This window comes from Bombina bombina, chromosome 1 (assembly GCF_027579735.1).
Source record: "Bombina bombina isolate aBomBom1 chromosome 1, aBomBom1.pri, whole genome shotgun sequence".
NCBI lineage: Eukaryota > Metazoa > Chordata > Amphibia > Anura > Bombinatoridae > Bombina > Bombina bombina.
Window position 1 is genome coordinate 1,175,463,305 of NC_069499.1, and position 27,129 is coordinate 1,175,490,433.

The 27,129-nt window shown below is 39.3% G+C and overlaps 1 protein-coding gene across 1 annotated transcript in view; it reads left to right on the forward strand.

Annotated features, from left to right (window-relative positions):
• Window positions 1–27,129, forward strand: part of NSF (N-ethylmaleimide sensitive factor, vesicle fusing ATPase) — a 303,795-nt gene that overhangs the window by 6,224 nt on the left and 270,442 nt on the right. The window contains exon 2 of the mRNA XM_053699733.1: window positions 12,494–12,579. Within this exon, the coding sequence (XP_053555708.1) occupies window positions 12,494–12,579 (86 nt within the window). The remainder of the gene's footprint in view (window positions 1–12,493; window positions 12,580–27,129) is intronic.

Genomic DNA, 27,129 nt, shown 5'->3' on the forward strand with positions numbered 1-27,129 from the left:
AATTTGGCGAAGATTAAGGGGGAGGCCTGTAGCATCTTCCTAGGCCACAGTTGAGGCATCTACAGCATGTTGTGGGCTATGGACTTCCATGTGCATACAGCGAAAATTATAAGTGCATCATGGTCAGAATTACACATGGTGAAGCAGACAAATAATAATAAAAAATAAAAAATATTTTAATAATCTTAAAAACAGGGGCACTTTTAGTTATTAAACTTTACAAAGACGCTTCTTTTTACCATTTTGTTACTATAAACATACCGCCGATCCTCCGACCACATCTTCTTTCTGTATTGAGTATATCGATGACAAATCCAACTTCCTCCAATTGTTGCGTGCCCGACGAGCTTAATGCCAAAGGGGGGACACAACGATTGGAGGAAGCCGGATTCATCATTGATATGCTCAATAAAGAAGGAGATGCGGGAGGAGGATACTGGGCTTTAATTAATTTAAAGGGACAGTATACACCAATTTTTATATAACTGCATGCAATAGACACTACTATAAAAATTAATATGCACATATACCGGTATAAATATCCAGTATAAAACAGTTTAAAAACGTATTTAGAAGCTCCCAATTTAGCTCTGTTGAAAAGGTTAACAGCAAAACCCACTGAAAGTGGGTGTATAGCAACAAAAAAAAGCAGACCCTCTCCCCCTTCCTCTGCACATGAAAAGACTCTTTACACAAACAGGAGCAAGCTGGAGTAGGAATACATCAGTATACTTTAAAACTTTGGGGCTTGGTTAGGAGTCTGAAATCAGAGTGTTATTTAAAAATAAGGAAAACTATACATTTAAAAAAAACAAACTGTATGGGCTATATAAATGGATCATCTACAAAACATTTATGCAAATAAAAATCTATTGTATAATGTGCGTTTAACTTTTTAATCTCTTTATTTATTTTACTTATATAAGCATGGAAACTAAAATATAGCATGATTATATTTTTGTTATATATGGGTGGTGCAGGGTTGATAGTCTTAAAATGATATGCTCTTAAAAAATTAGAGCATGTCATTTTTTGACTATAATGACCCTTTAAGTGGATTATGACCAATTTGTGCACAGAATCTCAAAAAAGTTTTTTTCTAGGGAGAAAAACTGTTGGCTTACTTTTTTGTTCTTCAAAAAGGAGAGCTCATTTTAGCTAGAATGCATCTTGTTTTGCTAATTTATAAAAGAGCTGAACTTTTTAATCATAAAAGAAATATATATATTTAACAGTTGCCATTTAGACTTAAAGGGACTCTGAACCCAATTTTTTTTTCATGATTCAGATATAACATGAAATTTCAATCAATTTTCAAATTTAAATTTACTCCTATTATCAATTTTTCTTCGTTCTCTTGCTATCTTTATTTTAAAAGCAGGAATGTAAATCTTAGCAGCCAGCCCTTTTTAGGTTCAGCACCATGGATAGCACTTGCTTATTGGAGGCTTACATTTACCCACCAATAAGCAAGCATAACCCAGGTTCTCAAAAAAAAATGGGCTGGCTCCTATGCATCATATTCCTAATTTTTAAATAAAGATAGCAAGAGAATGAAGAAAAATTTATAATAGGAGTAAATTAGAAAGTTGCTTAAAATTACATGCTCTATCTGAATCATCAAATAAATAATTTGGGGTTAGTGTCCCATTAAAAGATGGCTCCATAAGAAAACTATGTTCTTATGTGCATTTTATCAATTATGCTGTGTGTATTTTCTTGTGCAGCATACAAAATATGCAACGCATATTCCTCAGAGAGGGTGTATGAACTATAGCTGTGTTTTTTATATTAATTTTTTCCAACTATTTATTTGTATAGTCCTGCCAAATTCCATAGCATTGGGTACAATGATAGGGGTATACAGTGACGAGGATTTGTGATAAATACAAAACATAACAAAACTAAACAAATCTAGTACAGGAGGAAGAGGATCCTGCTCCGGAGAGCTCACAGTCTACAGGTTTAGGGTGCAGAGACATAAGGTTGGGGTTGCTTGTCACATCGGTTATTGTTGCAGCAGTGAGTCAGGTAGTTCATGTATTAGTTTGCATTCTAATTCTGTCCACTATAACGTTTGCTTATCCTCTGGAGCGCCCTTTCTCAATCAAAGCTTTCAGATAATCCTAGCTTATGTTGGCAGTTTGCGATCTTGTACAGTAAATACTGACTCATTCCCCTTAACCGCTATTTGTCTGTCTGTACTATATATATTTGTGTGTGTATATGTATGCATGTGTGTGTGTGTATGTATATATATATATAAATCTATCTATCTATATCTCTATATAAAATACAAATGCAAAACAGAATATGCCATTATTTCTTAGAGCATTATTGCTTTCATATAACTGTGTTTTACTCCTGCAAAGGGGTTACAAACATTGTTAAAGTCAACCCCAGAGCAGCAATGCTCTACTTACTGAATACATCCGGTGAGCCAATGACAAGAGGTATACGTGCGTAGTCAGCAATCACCAGCTAGCTCCCAGTAGTAATTTGCTGCTCCTGAGCCTATCTAGGTATACTTTTAAAGAAATAATACCAATAGCACAAAGTAAATTTAATAATAGAAGTAAACTGAATGCTCTATATAAATGAAGGTTTACATTTGGCTTTCATGTCCCTTTAAACTTAGTGTTTAATGCTTATGATTGCCCAGAAGGCGTGGGTAATCAAGGGCTTGAATCATTACTATGGCACACTTATAGTAGGGATTGATATTGAATGGGGGAAGAGGAATGAAAGGAGAGTGAGTCAGCAGAAGTGTCATTCCTCCCCTATAAAATACACTTAGGGGTACAAGGCCATAAATTGCAAAGAGGGGTGAAAAAAACATAGCTAACATCCTGCTTGGGAAGCATAATACATCATAGCTCCATAGCCAGACACAGCTAGTGGTGGCTGCTTGTGTATGGTGCCTTTTAATGGCCCACTTTTTCAGCCTCCTTGAGAGCTTCAGCGCATTGTGCTTCCTGTTCTAAACATTAGCTGCGCCTTAAAGGTTTAAGCACGCAGGGTTAGATTACATTTCTGTTGTAAACTTTGTGATCTAGTAGTGACATCAAATGTTGCTGTTACCACCAGTTCACAAAATTTACAACTGAAATGTAAACTAGCCCATAGTCCGTAAGGAACATTATTATTATTGTTATTTCCATTCATTTGTATAAAAATAAAATCCTCTAACAAAATAGAGCAGATCATTTTGCATTACCATTAGCATTCAAAAACTTATTGACTTTATACTGTCATTTTATTTACTCCTCCTTAACCTCTTCGCGCTGTTAGGACGTGCTGTCCTAAAAGCACTGGGCTTTAACGTAATTAGGTCGGCATGGAGTGTCCTACCTTATAGGGTATACTGCAGCCTCCTCCTTTTAGGTAATGGCAAATCGGACTGGGGACGTGCCTAGCAGCATAGGCAGTCCCGCATGATCCGATACCGGCCTTGAAATCATGTAAACGCTTAGATCATCGTGTGATTTCATTTTTCCAGCAATTGTTTACATCGGAACTTCATTCTCATCTAAGCACTTGCCAGGGTTAACCCCTTCCCACCGTCAGGGCCACCATCAGGGGATGAATAGGGTGACTATTTTCAGGGAACCAGTGGGCCAGGGGGCCCCATGAGGCAAATACAACTATTATTTAATTTATTTATTATTATTTTTTAACATTTTGGCAGCCACCAGTGGGTGCTACAGCAGAGTGCTATTGAGCGTGGGAAATTTCATTACAAGGAGTAAAGCATTAGCATTTGAGAGGATTTCTGAGTGTGTACTAAACCACTATGCACAGTGTGAGACAGACTTGGCACTTCAGTTTGTACAGTGTGTGTCTGAGTCAGGCAGCAGATCACTTTCTTTTGCAGAGTAGGTAGGACTTACTCGGCAAATGTTTTTTTATTTATTTGTGCAATTTCAGATTGTAACTTCAGTGTGGTAGTTGTGTGGTGGGGCAAGGGGTCCATAAAAACACATTTTGTTAGCAACATGCAGCAGTGTATTTATGATTATTTGACAATGTTGTAGAAATTTTATATTTAAAACCATGCAGAAATGTTTCCTCCTCAATACACAAATGGTAGGTGCCCTTTTGGCAGATATTTTTTAATATATATATATATATATATATATATATATATATATATCTCATGCAGGAAACGGCACTCACTGGTCTTGACAAATAATGGATTTATTCAGTGACGTTTCGGGGAATACACCCCTTCATCAGACCAAAGTACATACAGTGAAACAAACATTTATACACCTACACAAGACCCTCCCCCAGTGTAAAAAACATCAAAATTGTTGCCTAGGCAACCCCACTAATGTAAACAACGCCAAAATTGAAAACATACTTAAAATGCATAAAGTACATAAAATGCAGAATGGCCATGCCAGGTTATCATCATCTATAGCAGCAACCTTATTGACACAGTATCAGAAATGTAACAATTGCCTAAACACAGTATCAAAAATGTAAACATACTAAAATGTGTAAGTAAATACATATGCGTTGTCAGCTAAACCTTGAATCCCCAACTTCATAGTATAGAGGAGACCGTACAACATTAGCCTAGAAATAGTGATAGTGAATGGTATCACACCATATACAAAAATATATACTATATTGGTAGACTAGAGAGCGTCAATATGCAAGTCAGTGTATATATAAGTGGTACAATTCAATGGGGATTGGGCCTGCACCCAGAATGATCCAATATCGTTAACATCCTAATGATCTGCTTGTGGACTAATCGGGCATATAAGACAACCAGCTAATCGAACAGTAATGCTAGACATATCAGAAAGTACATACTGGTCGGCAATAAGTAGCGCTCAGCGAGTCAATAGGGTCCTGCTTCAAAGGACATGAAACCGCAATGCACATGCGTGTCTCCGGGACAGCTCCGCCCGTACAGGGGGACCCAGGGGCTATGGGATAGGTCCAGATGAGCAAGCCCCCATGGGTCATTGAAGTAGACAATACCAGCCATAACCGAGTGCAGTAAAAGAGCGGGAGCAATTACGTAGGCTAACCCACTAATGTCTGACAGACAGGAGAGCTAAAAATACTAGTCTAGTGTATAGAGGTGCAATAGACAAACTGAATAACAAACAAACTGAATAACAAACGGGCCCTATTCATTAGGGATATGGACAGTAGAGCGCATGCGTATCATCCAGGAAATCACCACCCACATAGGGGGACAAATGGGTAACAGGATAGGGCGAGAGGGGCAAGCCCTTATAAGAAAATGTAGGCAATATGAAAAGTAGATCACTTACGGGGGTGGCAAGTTACTCTAATCCCCGAACGTAGTAGCAATGGTGCTCTACAAGTCAGAAGTGGGAAAACACTAACTTACATAGTGATATGTTAATGCTCAATCCCCATTATAGGGAATCCACATATACGGCAACAGTTCAATAAACGTATATATCTACAGCACAATTACAGCACACCATCTTACACAAAAAATGTACAAAAAATGCAATAGTGGTTGCAACAGAGGAATGAACGTACTAGGTCAGAGCTGACTCTAAGCAGTATTGTGGAGGTCACCGAACAAAGAGGGACATCATATAAGGTCTATATAAGCGTAGCACCATAGCGGGGGGATGTAGGAGAAGTATAGGTCCACAAGGGTAAATGTCTCTACCCACACATTCAATTATAAAGGTACATAGAAATATTAGAAATACATAGAGCGATAATTACATGAGCATCTTACTCTCACACTCAGATATTAAGAGTCACATGAAGCCAAGGAAATTGAGAGGTTCTGGTCAGGAGCTAGATACATCCTGTCTGTAGAGTGTCACAAGTCCGGTAATGCAGTTACAGTGACTCCAAAAAAGTCAGAGATCTATAGTGTCTATGAACACACCTGTATGCCTCCAAGACCGAATATGGGGTCAATTTTCCAATCCTCACAGGAAGCAATGCCAGTCTATGCCCATGTTGAGACCGCTGGGGTGGACGGTGTTCAATTTATAGATCCATTCCACCTCTTTTTGTAATAGTAGCTTACCCCGATCACCGCCACGGCTTAGTGGCGGGACGTGGTCAATCAATTTAAATCTCAAACTTGCTACAGGCTGGTCACTTTTCTTCTTATCAATAGCCGTGCGTATGGCACTTCTGTGGTTTGCCATCCGCTTTTTGATATCATCAGAAGTCTTGCCTATATAAAAAAGGCCACAGTTGCAGTTTAACATGTATACCACATATTTAGTTGTGCAAGTAAGATAGTGCTTAATTTTAAACAACTCATTGGTATGTCGGTGCCGAAATTGGCTGCACTGGAGCATTGAATTGCACATGACGCAGCTTGGACACTTGAAGGATCCTTTTTTGGTTGAAGTGGTTCTTTGGCTATAGCTGTTGATGGGATCTGTCCTCATCAAAATGTCTTTTAAGTTCCTCCCTCTTTTGTAGCCAGTTCTTGGCGGAACATATCCTTGGTATGGTAATGAGGAATTGGACTCAATGATGTCCCATCTTTCTTTGAGGGTCATTCCTAATGATCTTGTGTTGGGAGAGTAGGTAGTGATGAAATTCACTCTATTCTTGGAGTCCCCATCAGTATGATTAGCAGTGATATCCAATCTGGTTTTTTGATCACGTGTAGCCTCTGTTCCTGAATCTTTCTTTCATGTCTTCCAGTTGAATATCCCTTCTGGTGCTTGAGGTGTTGTTCCGAATCACCCGCAATAGTTGTGCCTTAGGTATTGCTCTAATTAATGATTTCGGATGATAACTGGATGCATGGAGAAGTGTGTTACGATCAGTTTCTTTTTTGAACAGGGTGGTACCCAAGCCCGTAGCTTCCTTGTAGATTCTAAGATCTAAAAAGTCTACTTCCATGTGACATTTCTTTGTTTCACCTGGTCCCCCATGGAGTTCAGGGTGGCCACCCATTCTTGGAACGATTCCATTGACCCACGCCAGACCACGATAATATCGTCAATGTACCGTTTGTAAAAGAGTACCTGTTCATGGTCATATACTTTAAAGATGTTCTCTTCCATGTGCCCCATAAAGAGGTTGGCAAATGCTGGGGCCATGTTGGAGCCCATGGCCGTTCACATCAGCTGGACGTAAAACCTCTTCTCGAACTTGAAATAATTCAGTTTCAGACACAAGGATAACATTTCAATTATAAATCCAACTGGTGGTCCCACATAGGGATATCTCTCCAGACACTTAGTCACAATGTTCATACCCAACTCATGAGGGATAATTGTGTAGAGGCTTGCCACGTCTATGCTGGCAAGTACGTCCCCTGGCTGTACCTCGGTCAGTGTGGTCAAATCCTTAATCAGTGCAGATGAGTCCCTCAGATAGGACCTCATATTGATCACCATGGGCTGTAGAATGGAGTCTATGTATGTGGCCAGAGGCTGTAACAGTGATCCATGGGCGGATACAATCGGTCTTCCCGGTGGGCGGTCCAGTTTTTTTATGAATTTTAGGTAGTGTATACAAGATGGATCATCCAGTCCCGCAGGGTAGAATTTATCCAGTTCATCTGTGTCCCATGTTCAATCAGGGTATCAATTTGTGCTTTGTAAGTAACAGTCTGATCACAAGGCAATGCCCTATATGTGGCTGCATCAGCCAGTTGTTCCTCAATCTCAATTTTATAGTCCTTATAGTCTTGCAGGACTATTGCACCACCCTTGTCCGCTGGGCAAATAATGATCGAGTTGTCTGCCATCAGAGTACGTACAGCCTCCCAATCAGTGGAGGTCATGTTATTTCTAAACCTTGTTTGGCAGCCTTCATCCAGTTTTTGTTGTATAATCCTTGTGTACGTTCTAATGCTAGGGTTAGTGGTGGGGGGGGGGGGTCAAATGAGCTTGGCTTCTTAAAGAGATTCTTGTTGTCATCCAGAGTTTTCCCTTGAAAAAAGTCACCAAGTTTTAGTTGCCTCTGGAATCTCATGGTATTAATGTATGTAGAAAATTAATTAGTGGCTTTGGTGGGGACAAAAGAGAGTTCTTTCTTCAGCACCCTTCGTTCCTGGTCATTCAGGATCTGCTGGCTGAGATTCACTGTCACATCCTTCTCCTCCTCCTTCGCTGGAAAGGTGGTCTTCCTCCATACCCCACCCCTTCGGACATGCGGTCTTCGCCTCTGTCCCTGGAACGGGTAGTGATCCTTAAAAAAGGCTGTGTGCCATTATTGATATCTTGTTCCTGCCGTGGGTTCCCGGTGCCTTCAGAGTCAGACACAGAGCTTGTGCCAACGTGTTTAGCTGGCGGTGAGTGTATGTTCTAAAGCGTTGCTGTCTTTTGGGTTGGAAGTGTGTTCTCTCACCTGGCCCCAAGGTCCACCTATAGACTTTTTTTCTCCTTATAGTCCTCAGTAATGTATCCCAATTTCTTGTTTTTAAAGGCTACTAGTGCGTTGTTGTATTCACGAAGCTGGGACGTGATTTTCTCCATCCAGTTCTCAGATTTATCTTGCAGCAAAATATGTTTTTTTTGTTGCTTCCTCAGTGGTATGGTTATCATCCTTTGCTTTCTGCAACAGGCTCCTTATTTCTTCCACCACCAATAGTATCAGATACAAAGATTCCCCCTATGTGGGTGCTGATATCCTGGATGATACGCATGCGCTCTACTGTCCATATCCCTAATGAATAGGGCCGTTTTTTTTATTCAGTTTGTCTATCGCACCTCTATACACTAGACTAGTATTGCTGCATTTTTTAGCTCTCCTGTCTGTCAGACATTAGTGGGTTAGCCTACGTAATTGCTCCCGGTCTTTTATTGCACTCGGTTATGGCTGGATTTGTCTATTTCAATGACCCATGGGGGCTTGCTCATCTGGACCTATCCCATAGCCCCTGGGTCCCCCTGTACTGGCGGAGCTGTCCCGGAGACACGCATGCGCATTGCGGTTTCATGTCCTTTGAAGCAGGACCCTATTGTCTCGCTAAGCGCTACTTAATGCCGACCAGTATGTACTTTCTGATATGTCTAGCATTACTGCTCGATTAGCTGGTTGTCTTATATGCCCGATTAGTCCACAAGCAGATCATTAGGATGTTAACGATATGGGATCATTCTGGGGCAGGCCCAATCCCCATTGAATTGTACCACTTATATATACACTGATTTGCATATTGACGCTCTCTAGTCTACCAATATAGTATATATTTTTGTATATGGTGTGATACCATTCACTATCGCTATTTCTAGGCTAATGTTGTACGTTCTCCTCTATACTATGAAGTTGGGGATTCAAGGTTTAGCTGACAACGCATATGTATTTACTTACACATTTTAGTATGTTTACATTTTTGATACTGTGTTTAGGCAATTGTTACATTTCTGTTACTGTGTCAATAAGGTTGCTGCTATAGATGATGATAACCTGGCATGGCCATTCTGCATTTTATGTACTTTATGCATTTTAAGTATGTTTTCAATTTTGGCGTTGTTTACATTAGTGGGGTTGCCTAGGCAACAATTTTGACGGTTTTTACACTGGGGGAGGGTCTTGTGTGGGTGTATAAATGTTTGTTTCACTGTATGTACTTTGGTCTGATGAAGGGGTGTATTCCCCGAAACGTCACTGAATAAATCCATTATTTGTCAAGACCAGTGAGTGCTGTTTCCTGCTTGCTATATATTGAACTCTACTCTAGCACCCTGGCATTGGAACAGAACTGTTTGAGAGTGCACCTGCTTCAACTTCTCATATATATATATATATATATATATAGTTCAGTTTATATGTTCAGTTTACACTACAGCTGACTTAATTTTGAAAACGCATGCAAACAAGCCTAAATCCTGCATTTAACCAGACTTAATGGTATGAGACCTAGTGCCACAGCTTATGGTTCCACCAAGACCATATAGAGTAAAGCATTTTAAAAATCCATAAGTACAGCTGACAGATGGCAACATTTGTACACCAGATTTGAAGTGGTGCTCTTGGTTGGGTAAAATGGGGGACACCCCAAACATATGTTAACCTTTAAAAAGTATTTTTCTTCATCTACCCATTCTGATAGATCAATAATGTACAATTTTGAGTTCACAGAAGTATTTTTGTTTACACATTTACAAATATGATTCTTTATATAGTGATCTCTTAATTTATATTTTTTTATAATGCATGTCACACACTGTTGATTTAGGGGATGACAATGTGCAGAAATGTTACCTTCTGTGGGTGTCTGTTTATGTCTTTGTGCTTTTGTTGGTGTCTCTATGAGTGTGTATGTATTTTTTTTTTCTGTGGATCTCTCTGTGAGGGTTTGTGTGTCTGTCTTTGTGCATTTTCTGTGGGTGTCTCTGTAATCGTGTGTGTATGTATGTCTTTGTGTGTTTCTGTGGGTGCCTCTGTGTGTGTGTGTATGTCTTTGTGTGTTTTCTCTGGGTGTCTGTGAGTGTGTAGGGCTTTGTGTGTTTTCTGAGGCTGTCTCTGTGGGTGTTTCCTTGGGTGTATGTGCAAGTTTGTGTTTGAGTTTGTATGTGTGTGTGTACGGTCCATTGTCTGTTCCTTTTTAGGGCATTTTGACCTTACTACTGATTATTCACAACTTTCTACAGACTTTGAGACTAATGAGACCTTTCTGGAAGTCACCAATCCACTACTTAACCTTTAAATTGTTTAGGCAGTTCAGGGCCCTTCCTTTCAGCCACTGCATGCTGTTGTCATCTTCCTTGACAAAAAGATAATCAGAATTCCATATTTTGTCTTGTAAATCTCTTTTTTTGGCAAAACTGTAGTCTACCTCATTATTTGTCAGGTCAATGTAAACAAGTGCTGAGTGTCTGTTTGTGTGTTTCTTTTTGTGTCTGCTAGATTGTTTATATATGAATCCTTATGTGTGAGTGTGTGTTTCAGTGTATGAGTGTGTCTGTGTGTGTAGCTGCTTAGATGTCTGAGATACAGGCTTCTAAGCAGCATGCCCCTTCCTCCTATACTTAACATTGTAAGTATAAATAAAGTTGCACGTTGACATCATCACGTTAATGCGCATGACGTCACCGTGCATCACGTGAAGCCCCGGCGATGCCTGTCACTCTACCGGGGTAGGAGCTGTTTGGAGCCCCCAGATCTCCCTCAAGGTGGGAGAGTGCTCATGACGGCTCTGAGCCGTCATTAGCACCAGAGTGAGAAACTCTGTGACGGCTCAGAGCCGTCATTAGCACTCAAAGGGTTAAACAACTTTCTAATTTACTCCTATTATCACATTTTCTTCGTTCTCTTGCTATCTTTATTTGAAAAAGAAGGCTTTGTTTTTGGGTTCAGAACTCTGGACAGCACTTTTTTTATTGGTGGATGAATTTATCCACCAATCAGCAAGAACAACCCAGGTTGTTCACCAAAAATGGGCCTGCATCTAAACTTACATTCTTGCATTTCAAATAAAGATACCAAGAGAATGAAGAAAATTTGATAATAGGAGTAAATTAGAAAGTTGCTTAAACTGTTGTGCTCTATCCGAATCCCGAAAGAAAAAATTTGGGTTCAGTGTCCTTTTAAGAATAAAGTGCATATGCGTTTTAGTCACTTGGTAAAAAATTGCACAAGTCAAAGGGGGGCCTGATCAATGGTTAAGTAAGGGGCCCCAAAATTTCTAGTGGTGACCCTGCCTGCCGTTATGATGTTCCATGCTGTCATTTAGCACTGTTAGAACAGCATGGAACGTCATAGCCATTTGGCTCTACGGAAGCCATAATCGCTTCCTAATTGGGATTGCGGGCTGGAGGGCATGCCTAGCATTATAGGCAGTCCCCCCTGACCCGATCCCATCAATGAAATCATGCGATCACATGAACGATCTTGTGATTTTTTCCGATATAACAAATAAGTACTGTCAGGAAGGGTTTACTGTGTTCCCAATCATCCATTAAACAGGTTGAGATCTGTGCATATCCTAAAAGGGCTAATTAATTAAAATAGTTTGCATAAAGAAATTGTTTACAAATTGCTGGCAAGTATTTTAAAATAATTTTCAAAAATAAGCAAAATGAATAACATAGCTAAGCTGCCTGGAGAAGCCAACCCCACCCCCCTTATCAGTGTTTAGACACAGGCATTGTATTTCACAGCTTCTAGGCATGCTAATACAGATAATCCCTATGCACGTTTGCATTCTACCAAAACAACAATAGATATAGATACAGCCATAGAAGGAAATGTGTGGGGGGAGTTAGAGCTTTACAATTCAGAAACTAAAAAGAAAGGGTTAATGGCGAGGCACTGCAGTATAAACGTGCAGGTAAAGTAATTAAAGTACATATTATATTATTTTTGTCTCTATCCCAACTTGTTTTATGTCCCTTTTAAGTTGTGGACATTTTTTCATTTGTGCTGTGATGACAATAGGTTGAAGTACAAAAACAAAGCATTACAAATATTCCCTTGACTGTTCTGACCTCTGTGTGACAGATACAAAAGGGGGTAATTATCACTTCTCATCACAGTATAATTAACCTCCTCTCTTATACCACAGACGATGCAAGCAGCAAAATGCCCTACGGATGAGCTTTCCCTCACCAACTGTGCCGTGATCAACGAGAAGGATTTCCAGTCAGGACAGTAAGTGTCTCAGCATGGCAGGGAAACCTACACAATAAAATCCTAAATGTAATGAACATCATACAGTGCATCATAGGTCTGTTCCTATGTTTTCTGGTAGTTCTTCTTTATACATCTTCTGGCATCTCAGCTTAGTGTAAATGCACTCCACCGGTACACACTATACACACTTGTTTATCTTTCCATCTTTCAGTTATATATTGTTATGACATTTCAATCATTGCCTCCAGTAAACATTATATTGATTTTTAAGCACTTCTTTCAAATAAAGCTGTTATATGAATATTTATTTAGCATTTGCAAGTATGTTATGTTAGTAGTACCCACAAATGAATATATGTGTAAGGACACATATATATTTAATTATAGAACCTCTGTATAATTCCGTATAGTGCAGTTTAATACATAAAATAGTGGTTACCAATATGTTATGTGTAGCAGAATGAACATCACTAGTATCTAATGTAGTCAATTTATACAAACCATAATGAATTATATATTTTTCCAAGAGAACAGATATAAATTTTTTCTCTGTTACATCTGTCAGTCAGAGACTGAATAAATAATTACAGTAGTTAGTAAATATTATCAATAAGAAGTAGTTGGCAATAAGCATACTTGAATTAAAGGGACAGTCTATTCCAAAAATGTTAATGTTTAAAAAGGTAGATAATGCCTTAATTACCAATTCCCCAGTTTTGCATAGTCAACACTGTTATATTAATACACATTTTACCTCTGTATACCTCTGTTACCTTGTATATAAGCCTTTTCTGACAGCCCCCTGATCACATGACATTTTATTTATTATCTATTGACTTGCTTTTTATCCAATTAATGCTGTGTCTGCCACAAACCACTGGCGTTGGCACAATTATATCTATATGGCGCACATGAACTAGCAGTCCCCTGTTATGTAAAGCAAATAAAAAAGCATGTGATAAGAGGCTGTCTTTAGTGTCTTAGAAACAGGCAAAAATATAGAGGTTTAAAGGTTATAAAGTATATTAATATAACACTGGAAACAGAAGAACAGAGCGCAACCACGACTCAAGGTAAAATGTTTAATATCTTCACTCTGAGCATATATTAAGTTGCACTTACAAGAAGTTTAAAATAACAACGCCTTTTGTAACAACACACAGTCTGCGGTTTCCGGTTTCTGAACAGCTGATCCTGCTTCCAACTTCGTGTACCTTTAGCGTGTGAGGTCCGTCGCTGGCAATATCGAGGTAAGTCTCTTTAACTCTTGAAATAGCAGTGATGTCTGTAGCTTTTGTCTACGCGTTTTGTCTGAGTTCTGCGGACTTTGTCAAGACTCTGGACACTGATTTTTCTGTTTGCTGGGATCCTCTTTTGAGTACAGTCGGCTCCTCCTTTGAGCCATGACCAGCACCAATCTCCTGTCTGAATCTTCACACGCCCACTAGCCATGTGTATCTGGCGTGTGCATTAGTTTGTGCGATACAAACAAATTGGTACAAGTTCAGTCTTTTGTAACATTCCATACAGATTCTAAAACTAAATATTATAACAACTCTCTTTAAAAATCTACAACATTAAATAAAACAATCAATATAAAAGAAAAATACAATTAATATTCATAAAATTCATTCTTATTCATGTGCTCAATTCATTGATATAAAAACACATATTTAATACATAAGACAGAATAGAGTCACGAATCTTGCACAATAAAAATTCAGTTCATATACATTCTCATGTGTTTTAGATTCACACCCCACTTTGACGCTATTTGAATAAATACATAACCCACATCACGGGTTTTACTCATATATTATATGGCTCCCACCTTGTTTGCCACTATTTCATGCATGTTAGACCCATCACAACATGAAAGCTTGAAGATCTAAATCAATATTGAGTCCTTTCGGGGCAAGACTATCTAATTCCTGTATCCATTTTGTTTCTTTTTTCCTTAGGGTAATTAGCCTTTGGTGTGGATTTATACCGAAGGGTACTACTTCAAGTATACTAATACGTAGGCTATTTGGGTTTTGCCTATGGTGAATCCTAAAGTGTTCGGACACACTATGCGTTTTTTTTTTTTATAACAATTTTTATTGAAGTCAAAAACAAATACAACATATAGGGTATGCCCAAAAACATTTACAGGTAAATGTATACACAGTATAATTAGAGAAGTATTGCAGTATAAAAAACATGTAGTAAAAGACATTATGTATCCATATATCTCAAGCGTTATTATAAGATTTGGGCTATCTAAAGAGAGACTTCAGTTTTATAATAAGATATCATATAAGCAGTATAAACAAAAATGGTCCTCTCTGGGCCATACAAAAAGTAAATTAGGGTATCTATTCAGGTAAGATTAGGCCTCCCCCTGAGTTAGCTGTATAGTTTTATGGGGAGGGGGAATGCAGCGGGCGAGAGCCGCTCGAAATAGAGTGGGGGGGGGGGGGAGTGGAGGGCGGAGCCAGTTAGCATATTAAAGGGACATAATACTCATATGCTAAATCACTTGAAACTGATGCAGTATAACTGTAAAAAGCTGACAGGAAAATATCACCTGAGCATCTCTATGTAAAAAAGGAAGATATTTTACCTCACAATTTCCTCAGCTCAGCAGAGTAAGTTCTGTGTAAAAAGTTATACTCAGCTGCTCCCAGCTGCAGGTAAAAAAATTAAAAAAAATGAAGAAATGAACAGCAGCCAATCAGCATCAGCAGTGCTGAGGTCATGAACTCATACTGTGATCTCATGAGATTTGACTTAACTCTCATGAGATTTCATAGTAAGCTTCCTTTACCTGATTGGTGAAATAATATGAGAGTGCATGATGCTAGTCCCTTCAGATGTCCCAGGACAAACACACTAAAATGCTGCTTAGAAATCCTTTACAATGGGAGGTGGCTACTGAGGACCTTTTGAGGTAAAATATCTTTCTTTTTTACATAGAGATGCTCAGGATATATTTTCTAATCAGCTTTTTACAGCTATGCTGCATCACTTTCAAGTGTTTAAACATTTGGGTATTATGGCCCTTTAAGTTTATAAATACAATTGGGTCTCTGAGCTTCCAAATGCACTACTAGCGGAGATATCCTCTATTTGGACCAAACATAAATTTAAGCTAGAGTATGTAAAAGTGAGGGTAACTTCCTAAAAGGAATACGAACAGGGGGAGATAGATATATAGAGAGATAAATATATGAGAGAGCAGAAAACTGCTGCGTGAACCCCTCTCCTGGGAAGATGCCAGCTATAGGCGATGTGGGCAAAAGGAGTATGGGTATGACCCGCCGGTAATAAGTGCCGCCTGGAAAGGGAGGAGAGGGGTTGATTACTTTTAAAGGGCATATAGCAAACGCTAAACACAGAACCTATCCAAAAGAGACAAGAGGAGGCATTGCATTTACAACTATTTGTGAAAAAACAATCACACAGATACATAGCGATGTTAAACTCCATTTTTACCCTTTAGGCTATTAATAAACCTCTTTAGGGAGCTATAAACTTCAGAATGCCATAACATAAGGGATATATAAGACAAGCTAGGTTTAACATTCTGTTAAGAAGACCTTCTTTTAAGGCAAGTTAAATCGTAATAACAATCTCTCATGAACAAGGGGATATAGATATATATATATATATAGAGAACTGCTGCAGGAGCCCCTCTCCTGGGGAGATGCCAGCTATATGCGATGTGGGTAAAAGGAGTATGGATATGACCCGCAGGTAATACATGCCGGCGGGAAAGGGAGGAGAGGGGTTAATTACTTTGAAGGGGCATATAGCAAATACTAAACATGGAGCCTATCCAGAAGAGACAAGGGGGGGCATTGCATTTTCAGCTATTTGTGAAATAACAATCACATAGACACATAGCAATATTACATTACATTTTTACCCTTTAGGCTATTAATAACAAGTAAGGTTAAATAAGGTGAGCATACACATCACTTCAAATCAGTATTTTAAACAATCTAGGTAAATTAATATGTATCTACAATATCTAAAGGCCTAAATAGGCAGATGAAGCTGTAACCAATGTGTGTAGAGCGGGCTACTTGTTACTTAAGCTGGCTACTAAATAAGATGGCGTCTTCTGAACCCCCTATATCTACTATGAACGGGCACTGTACAAAAGGGATGGATGATCTCATTTATCTCCCAAGGACTACATTATTTATCGTGCAGATGAAGGGCATGAGGAATAAGACATAATAGATGCTAAAATACTAATCGTAGGACCTAAATTATTATGTGAAGGGGGAGGGGCATACTAAACAGTGGACTATAGTGATACCTAAATAAAAAGTAGCGTGTAAGGAACTAAGCTAAATCCACCAAATAGTAGTTAATGGTAGGGGCCAACCAGAAAAGGAGGTAGGGTCTCAGGGACTTTCTTAACATTGAATATACTTTTAGAAGAGCAGGATTTCCCCATACATTACATATAAGCTTATAGAAGGCAATGTCTTATAATAGAGCAGTGGGAGCTCAAGCCGAGGTCCCCAGCATGTGCAGCTACTCATTTTAATGGGTGTATACAGTGTGATACACTATGCGTTTTTAACCCTATTGCTATATTATTAATATGCTCATAGCGTCTTCTTTTTATTTTTCTTTAGTTCTACCTATATAGATACTTCCACAGCTACAGGTAAGGCCTTAAACTACATATGTGGATTGGCAAGTACCTCTAAAAGTAATCGGTACAGTTTTCTCCAACATTGGTGTGTCCGGTCCACGGCGTCATCCATTACTTGTGGGAAATGTTCTCCCCCACAGGGAAAGGCAAGGAGAGCACACAGCAAGAGCTGTCCATATAGCTCCGCCCCCCAGTCATTCTCCTTGCCGCTCTGAACAAGTAGCATCTACCACGGGGATGGCGAGGAGGTTGTGGTGTTAGTTGTAGTTTTTTATCCAAACTGCCAGTTTTTCAGAGAAACGTGATTGTTCAGTTTTAAATACAGATAAAAAGGATGAACAATCAGACGCTGACGATGCCTTATCTATTTTACCCTCACATCAATCGGAATTGGCTGTGAGGGAAGGGCTGTCTGAGGGTGAAATTTCAGACTCAGGAAAAATTTCTCAACAGGCAGAACCTGATCTAGTGGCATTTAAGTTTAAGCTAGAACATCTCCGCGCTTTTCTTAAGGAGGTATTAGCTACTCTGGATGACTGTGATTCCATGGTAGTACCAGAGAAGTTGTGCAAATTGGACAAATTTTTAGAGGTCCCAGTGCACGACGACGCTTTTCCAATACCTAAGAGGGTAGCGAACATAGTGGAAAAGGAGTGGGAGAAGCCAGGTGTACCCTTTGCCCCACCTCCTATATTTAAGAAAATGTTTCCCATAGTAGACCCTAGAAGGGACGCATGGCAAACGGTCCCGAAGGTTGAGGGAGCTGTTTCAACACTAGCGAAGCGCACAACTATTCCTATAGAGGACAGCTGCGCTTTCAAAGATCCTATGGATAAAAAATTGGAAGGATTGCTTAAAAAGATTTTTGTTCAGCAAGGGTTCATCCTTCAACCAGCTACGTGTGTTATTACTGTCACTTCAGCGGCGTCCTTTTGGTTAGAAGAACTAGAAAGGTCGCTCCAGAAAGAGACTTCCTATGAAGAAGTCATGGACAGAATTCACGCATTAAAGTTAGCTAATTCCTTTATATTGGATGCCGCCTTTCAAATAACGAAATTGGCGGCGAAAAACTCAGGTTTTGCTATAATAGCGCGGAGGGCGCTTTGGCTAAAATCCTGGTCGGCAGACGTGTCGTCCAAGACTAAGTTACTGAATATTCCTTTCAAGGGTAAGACCCTTTTTGGGCCGGAATTGAAGGAAATTATTTCAGACATCACTGGGGGTAAGGGGGATCACCTGTCTCAGGGAATGAGTTTCTGCAGACCGGAGTGGGTCATCGTCACGACCGACGCCAGCCTCTTGGGGTGGGGCGCGGTCTGGGACTCTCTGAAAGCTCAGGGCCTATGGTCGCGGGAAGAGTCGCTTCTCCCGATAAACATTTTGGAACTAAGAGCTATATTCAATGCGCTCCTGGCTTGGCCTCAGCTAGCGGAAGCCAGGTTCATAAGATTTCAGTCGGACAACATAACGACTGTTGCGTACATCAATCATCAGGGGGGAACAAAGAGTTCCCTAGCGATGAAGGAAGTAACCAAGATAATCCAATGGGCAGAGAATCACTCCTGCCATCTATCTGCTATTCACATCCCAGGAGTAGACAACTGGGAGGCGGACTATTTGAGTCGTCAGACTTTCCATCCGGGGGAGTGGGAACTCCATCCGGAGGTCTTTGCTCAGTTAACCCAATTATGGGGCATTCCAGACATGGATCTAATGGCGTCCCGTCAGAACTTCAAGATTCCTTGCTACGGGTCCAGATCCAGGGATCCCAAGGCGACTCTAGTGGATGCATTAGTGGCGCCTTGGTCGTTCAACCTAGCATATGTGTTTCCACTGTTTCCTCTCCTCCCCAGGCTCATAGCCAGGATCAAACAGGAGAAGGCCTCGGTGATTCTGATAGCTCCTGCGTGGCCACGCAGGACTTGGTATGCAGACCTGGTGAATATGTCATCGGCTCCACCATGGAAGCTACCTTTGAGACAGGACCTTCTAGTACAAGGTCCATTCGAACATCCCAATCTAGTTTCTCTGCAGCTGACTGCTTGGAAATTGAACGCTTGATTTTATCCAAGCGTGGGTTTTCAAATTCTGTGATTGATACTCTGGTCCAAGCCAGAAAACCTGTGACTAGAAGGATTTACCATAAAATATGGAAAAAATATATCTGTTGGTGTGAATCCAAAGGATTCTCCTGGAGTAAGATTAAAATTCCAAAGATTCTCTCCTTTCTCCAAGAAGGTTTGGATAAAGGATTGTCAGCTAGTTCTCTAAAAGGACAGATTTCTGCATTATCCGTCTTGTTGCACAAACGACTGGCAGCTTTGCCAGATGTACAAGCTTTTGTTCAGGCTTTGGTTAGAATCAAGCCTGTTTACAGACCCATGACTCCTCCTTGGAGTCTAAATTTAGTTCTTTCAGTTCTTCAAGGGGTTCCGTTTGAACCTTTACATTCCATAGATATCAAGTTACTATCTTGGAAAGTTCTGTTTTTGGTTGCTATTTCTTCTGCTAGAAGAGTTTCTGAATTATCTGCTTTGCAGTGTGATCCACCCTATCTGGTGTTCCATTCAGATAAGGTTGTTTTGCGTACTAAGCCTGGTTTTCTTCCAAAAGTTGTTTCCAACGAGAACATCAACCAGGAAATAGTTGTTCCTTCTTTGTGTCCGAATCCAGTTTCAAAGAAGGAACGTTTATTACACAATTTAGATGTTGTTCGTGCTTTAAAGTTCTATTTAGAAGCAACAAAAGATTTTAGACAATCCTCATCCTTGTTTGTCGTTTACTCTGGTAAGAGGAGAGGTCAAAAAGCTACTGCTACCTCTCTCTCTTTCTGGCTGAAAAGCATTATCCGCTTGGCTTATGAGACTGCCGGACGGCAGCCTCCTGACCGTATCACAGCTCACTCTACTAGGGCTGTGGCTTCCACATGGGCCTATAAGAACGAGGCTTCTGTTGACCAGATATGTAAGGCAGCGACTTGGTCTTCTCTGCACACTTTTGCCAAATTCTACAAATTTGATATTTTTGCTTCTTCTGAGGCTGTTTTTGGGTAGAAAGGTTTTGCAAGCCGTGGTGCCTTCTGTTTAGGTAACCTGATTTGCTCCCTCCCTTCATCCGTGTCCTAAAGCTTTGGTATTGGTTCCCACAAGTAATGGATGACGCCGTGGACCGGACACACCAATGTTGGAGAAAACAGAATTTATGCTTACCTGATAAATTACTTTCTCCAACGGTGTGTCCGGTCCACGGCCCGCCCTGTTTTTTTTTAATCAGGTTGAAATTTTTTTTCTTTATACACTACAGTCACCACGGCACCCTATAGTTTCTCCTTTTTCTCCTAACCGTCAGTCGAATGACTGGGGGGCGGAGCCAGAGGGGGAGCTATATGGACAGCTCTTGCTGTGTGCTCTCCTTGCCTTTCCCTGTGGGGGAGAACATTTCCCACAAGTAATGGATGACGCCGTGGACCGGACACACCGTTGGAGAAAGTAATTTATCAGGTAAGCATAAATTCTGTTTTTGTGTGATTCCAGTTCATTATAGAATCACGGTTCCACAAAATGGGACACATACAGCAATTATTACGACCACATTTATATGTCCCTGGTTTTCCAGAAACCCATTAATCTAGGGTTCCAGACTTCTTTTCTTTCCCTAATGCAGATCCTTTGAGTTTTCATGGAGCTAATACATTTTTAAGATTCTGGTTCTTTTTAAACACTATCTTAGGTTTTTCCTCTAGACCTCCTTTAGGATGGGATCAGCCCTTAAAATCCACCAATGTTTATGTAAGATCTTTTTAATGAACCCCGCCCCCCTCATTATAAGTGGTAATGAATCTAATAGTATTCTCACAATCTGCCATGTGTTCCTCATTTCCCTTGACGGGATATAGTAAACCTTTACGTTCACATAACGCATTTTTCTCCCTAGCTTCACTAACCAACTTACTATCATATTCTTTCTCTAGAAACTTTTTCAAGGACATCAGCTTCTCTATTGTAATCATCCATTTTTGTACAGTTCCGCCGAATTTTGCGGAACTGTCCAAACAGAATATTTTGTTTCCATATTCTCATGTGTCCACTACTGGCATTAAGGAAACCATTACTATCAGTTGGTTTTCTATAGTTCCTTACCATTACCGAGTTTGAAAAATGATCAACAAAAACTCCACATCCAAAAATTCAATTTTTTCTTTAGACATTTTTCCAGTAAATGTCAAATTGTGTTGATTGTTGTTCATGTGTTTAACAAAATCTTGGGCTATATTTGTATCTCCTCGCCATAGAATAATATCATAGATATTTTTAAGATACTTGACTATATTACTTATAAAAGTGTTATTATTCCACACCTTCAGATCCTCAAAATAGGCCATGTAAATATTGGCATATGACGGTGCCATTGGGGTGCCCATTGCAGTCCCTTGTATTTGTCTATAAAAAGTTCCATCAAAATTAAAATAATTATTGCACAGAATGAACCTAATACACTCTCCTCTATGAAGCCTAAATGTTTCATAGACATACCGCTGTCTTTCCCTATACGATTAAAGGCCTCAATTCCTTTCTCATGGGGAATATTAGTGTATAGGGCTATAACGTCGCAAGTGATCCACATATATTCCTTATCCCAATGCATATCTTCTAATTGTAAAATAACATCTACCGTGTCTAAAATGTAGGATCTGATGTTCTTTACCATAGGTTGCATGTAGGAGTCACAAAAACTGTACTTATTACCTATAGAGGTACTTGCCAATCCACATATGTAGTTTATGGCCTTACCTGTAGCTGTGGAGGTATCTATATAGGTAGAACTAAAAGAAAAAGAAGATGCTATGAGCATATGAATAATATAGCAATAGGGTTAAAAACGCATAGTGTGTCCGAACACTTTAGGATTCACCCTAGGCAAAACCCAAATAGCCTACGTATTAGTATACTTGAAGTAGTACCCTTCGGTATAAATCCACACCAAAGGCTAATTACCCTAAGGAAAAAAGAAACAAAATGGATACAGGAATTAGATAGTCTTGCCACGAAAGGACTCAATATTGATTTAGATCTTCAAGCTTTCATGTTGTGATGGGTCTAACATGCTTGAAATAGAGGCAAACAAGGTGGGAGCCATATAATATGAGTAAAACCTGTGATGTGGGTTATGTATTTATTCAAATAGCGTCAAAGTGGGGTGTAAATCTAAAACACATGAGAATGTATATGAATTGAATTTTTATTGTGTAAGATTCGTGACTCTATTGTCTTATGTATTAAATGTGTTTTTATATCAATGAATTGAGCACATGAATAAGAATGAATTTTATGAATAATTTTTCTTTTATATTGATTGTTTTATTTAATGTTGTAGATTTTTAAAGAGTTGTTATAATATTTGGTTTTAGACTGTTTTTAAATCTGTATGGAATGTTACGAGAGACTGAACTTGCACCAATTTGTTTGTATCGCACAAACTAATGCACACGCCCGATACACATGGCTAGTGGGCGTGTGAAGATTCAGACAGGAGATTGGTGCTGGTCATGGCTCAAAGAAGGAGCCGACTGTACTCAAAATAGGATCCCCGCAAACAGAAAAATCGGTGTCCAGAGCCTTGACAAAGTCCGCAGAAGTTGGCCGAAACGCGTAGACGGGGACAAAGCTACAGACATCACTGCTATTTCAAGAGTTAAAGAGACTTACCTCGATATTGCCAGTGACGGACCTCACCCACTAAAGGTACACGAAGGTGGAAGCAGGATCAGCTGTTCAGAAACCGGAAACCGCAGACTGTGTGTTGTTACAAAGGCGTTGTTATTTTAAACTTCTTGTAAGTGCAACTTATTATATGCCCAGAATGAAGATATTAAACATTTTACCTTGAGTCGTGGTTGTGCTCTTTCTGTTCGTCTGTTTCCAGTGTCGTCGTTGGCTGAATACTCAGTGTTCAGTGAATTGGGAAGTAGAAACAAAGGGTTTCTTTCAACAAAGGATCTACCATACTCTCTGAGTCACTAAGGTGATTTATGGTCAGTATAATCTTGGGAACTATTAGGAAAATCCTCCCTTATTAACATATATATATACCTGATAGAATTGTGAATATACTTATTTATATCTCAAGGCTAATAAATCTTTTATTTGGTATTAAGATAATGATTGTTTGACAGAATCTGTATGTAGCATATCTTGCAGTATAATAGTAAGAGTGTCTTAAACATTTTATTTGATTGAAGCCTATCATTGTAATTGTCGGTTAGCGCAGTTTGTGTTTTAGTTATATTAATATAACAATGTTGGTTGTGCAAAGCTGGGGAATGGGTAGTAAAGGCTTTATCTATCTTTTTAAACAATAACAATTCTGGTGTAGATTGTCCCTTTAAACAGACCCACAAGCATGCATCACTGTGATGTTTTGATGATTATCAGGTAAGAACTGATGTTTTTTAAAATGTATTTATTTACAGTAGCTTGCATGTTCAGTAAAGGAAAATAAGTACTGTGATGAAATTCTCATCTTAGTTGACAAGGATCGAGTATGCTAATAATTTTGGCAAACCAGATAAATGGAAACTTTTATCATCCTACCTCTAATTTACCAAGTGTTATTGTTGACAGATAAGACAATATTGACAACAAAGGTTCATGTCAGTTTGTTTCAATAATCTGAGATCCTTCTCTGTGATTTAGTGGGAATAGTCCCTCTTAGGTTACCCCTGGTCCCACTATCTCCATTATTCTCTGTTCAGTCAGGGCAGCCTCCCATCATCTATATAGGGTGTGGTTATTGTGTATGCCATGCAGCTTAGAGTCAGTAGTCTTCTCTCTTTCATGTCATCCATTTAACCATGTTGGAGTCCCCCAACTCCCATTTGGGTAAGTGTGTGTTTTTTTTTTAAAAACTTATACTTTTACCTCCACTAATAAAACAATATTCATATTGACTGACTAAAATAAATAACAGCTCAAATAAAATGTATGCTAATGAATTAACATTAATCTTTAACTTTTCCATTAGATGATGTGAGTTGTTTCTCAGCATTAATGGACAAATAACAATAAAAAGTGCTTGAAAATAAGACCTGACAAGGGCGACTACAATCCCACAAATACAAACTACCTCGGGACAAGTCACAAATGATCCCCAACAAATAGCCAATGAGTTTGCCAACTTTTATAACAATCTTTATAATTTACCTAGTAGTAATACAAATAATAACAAGAGAGAAGAATTGATTAGATTCCTAGAAGATGGCAAATTAAAAACTATCACAGAAGAAGAACTAGAGAATTTGAACTCCCCCATAACAATACAAGAGATTATGCTGGCTATCAAAGAACTTAAAAGAAACAAAGCACCAGGCCCTGATGGGTTTCCAGGCTCATTTTATAAAGACCTGCAGTTATCACTGGCTCCCCAATTGAGGATACTGTTTAATAACATCTTGCAAGGAGTAGATATTCCCCCAGATTTGTTGACTGCAAGGGTGACGGTCATTCCAAAACCTGGCAAGAGCAAACAATACTGCCAAAATTACCGGCCAATTTCCTTAATCAACCAGGACCTAAAATTATTCACAAAAATTTTGGCTAACCGATTGACCCTACCCGTTAGAAATTTGATAGACAATGACCAAGTGGGTTTCATCTCGCAAAGAGAGGCACCAGATAACACTAGGAAAGTGATTGACCTGATTAATTATGCGACAGTTGGGAAGATGCCTTCTCTGTTTCTAGCATTGGACGCAGAGAAGGCATTTGATAGAGTTAACTGGGAATACATGTTTGCAGTGCTTAGCAAAATGGGATTTAAAGGCCCCTTCACTACTGCCTTAAAAAAGATATATTCAAGCCCAGATGCATACATAAGACTCTCAGGGTATCAATCAGACAGAATAAAAATCCGTAATGGCACAAGACAAGGTTGCCCCCTGTCACCCCTACTTTTTGCTCTATGTATTGAGCCATTGGCGGTTAGGATAAGGGATAATCCAAATATTGCAGGTATACGGGTGGGGGATAAGGAATATAAAATTTCATTATTTGCTGATGACGTCATCCTTGCAGTCACAAAACCTTTACTTTCGCTCCCGATGGTATATTCCATAATAAATAAATTTGGACAGTTGTCTGGATATAAAATTAATGAAGGCAAGTGTGAGGCCCTTAGCACATATCTCCCAAAGCCAACAAAGAAATTATTAGAAATTAACTTTACATTTAAATGGGCCAAATCATCTCTCAAATATCTAGGAATCAACCTCACAAAAGATGTGCACTTACTTTATAGGGAAAATTATGTCCCCATGTTCACACACATTAGAGAGCTATTAGTGAAATGGACTAAATTTAACATCTCCCTGTATGGAAGAGTAATATCTGTCAAAATGACAATATTGCCCAAACTCCTATACCTATTCAGAACACTCCCAATTTCAATACCGTTGTCAGAATTATATGTAATGCAGAAGGCAATTTTAAAATTCATTTGGGGAGGGAAAAGGGCTAGAATAAACAAACACAATATGATGAGACATAGGGGAGAGGGAGGCATCGGATTACCTAACCTAATATCATATTATTATGCAGCTAGATTGGCCCAGACCACACAATGGTTTAAATTAGGACTTACACCACAATGGGTCCAACTAGAAAAAGACATGCTTAATGTAAGAAGATTGGATAATATTCTTTGGGCAACACAACAAAACAGACCCGGTCACATCAAACAGTTAATTGCGATCACACACACTGCTTTTATTTGGGACACAGCGACTAGGAAGTATCATTTACTCAACGAGAGGTCCAGACTGACCCCGCTCTCCCCTCTTGAATCTTTAGTTGACATACATACTCAAAGGAAATGGGAGAATAAAGGCCTCTACCGAATAGCAGATGTTTATGTTAATAGTGACCTACTATCCTTCTCTCAATATGCAGAGCTAGGCACACCCGGGCAAAATGAGTGGTTCCACTACTTACAACTTAAATCCAGAGTTCGAGAGATAATGGGATTAGATAAGCCTCCAAACAATACTATATTAGAATCACTATGTTTATCGAAGGAGGTTAGGAGGGGACTGATAGCATTGCTCTATCCGGCTATTAATGGTGGCTCAAATAGGGACAAGAGTGTAATAATGACTAAATGGGAACAGGATTTGGGCAGGACATGGACAATAGATAATTGGGTATCAAACATTAATAGAGGTCTATCGTTTTCTCCAAATGCCATGTTGAAGGAAAACTATATTAAAGTACTCTATAAATGGTACATATATCCCACAAGATTTGCCAATACACAGGACAGCAGGCCCCACTTGTGCTACAGGGGTTGTGGGGAGGAAGGGACATACTTACACGTGGTGGCATTGTGGAAAGGTTACAGAGATTTGGAATCAGACTTCAAGGTATCTAAGCCTAATTCTAGAAACTAATATCACACTTACCCCTGAACAGGCTTTGCTTCATTTTCCTCCAGATAATAAAGTGAAAAGACATCACAAGCTAATAGCCTTGATCTGCACGGTTGTGAGAGTAAGCATAGCTAGATTTTGGAAGGTGGATCCACCCTCATTTGAATATGTTAAAAGTAGAATAGATTATCACTTTACAATGAGTAGCGCCTCGGCAGAGCTTCTTAATACCAGGGATAAGTTTATACAACAGTGGGAACCATATATTATGTATACTGAAAAACAAAATAGAGCTAGAATCCTAGCAAACCAACAAGATCAGTAGGAAACAATCCGGTTAGAGTGCCTCAATGAGTGAGATAATTGAGTCTTCAGGAGCAAGATGAACGGGTAGAGATGAGGGGGGGGAGGAAATAGGGATTTGATCATGATTGAGATTGAGTCAGGCTAGATGGAAAGCGGAATTAACACACCATTATATTTTGGAATGTTACTG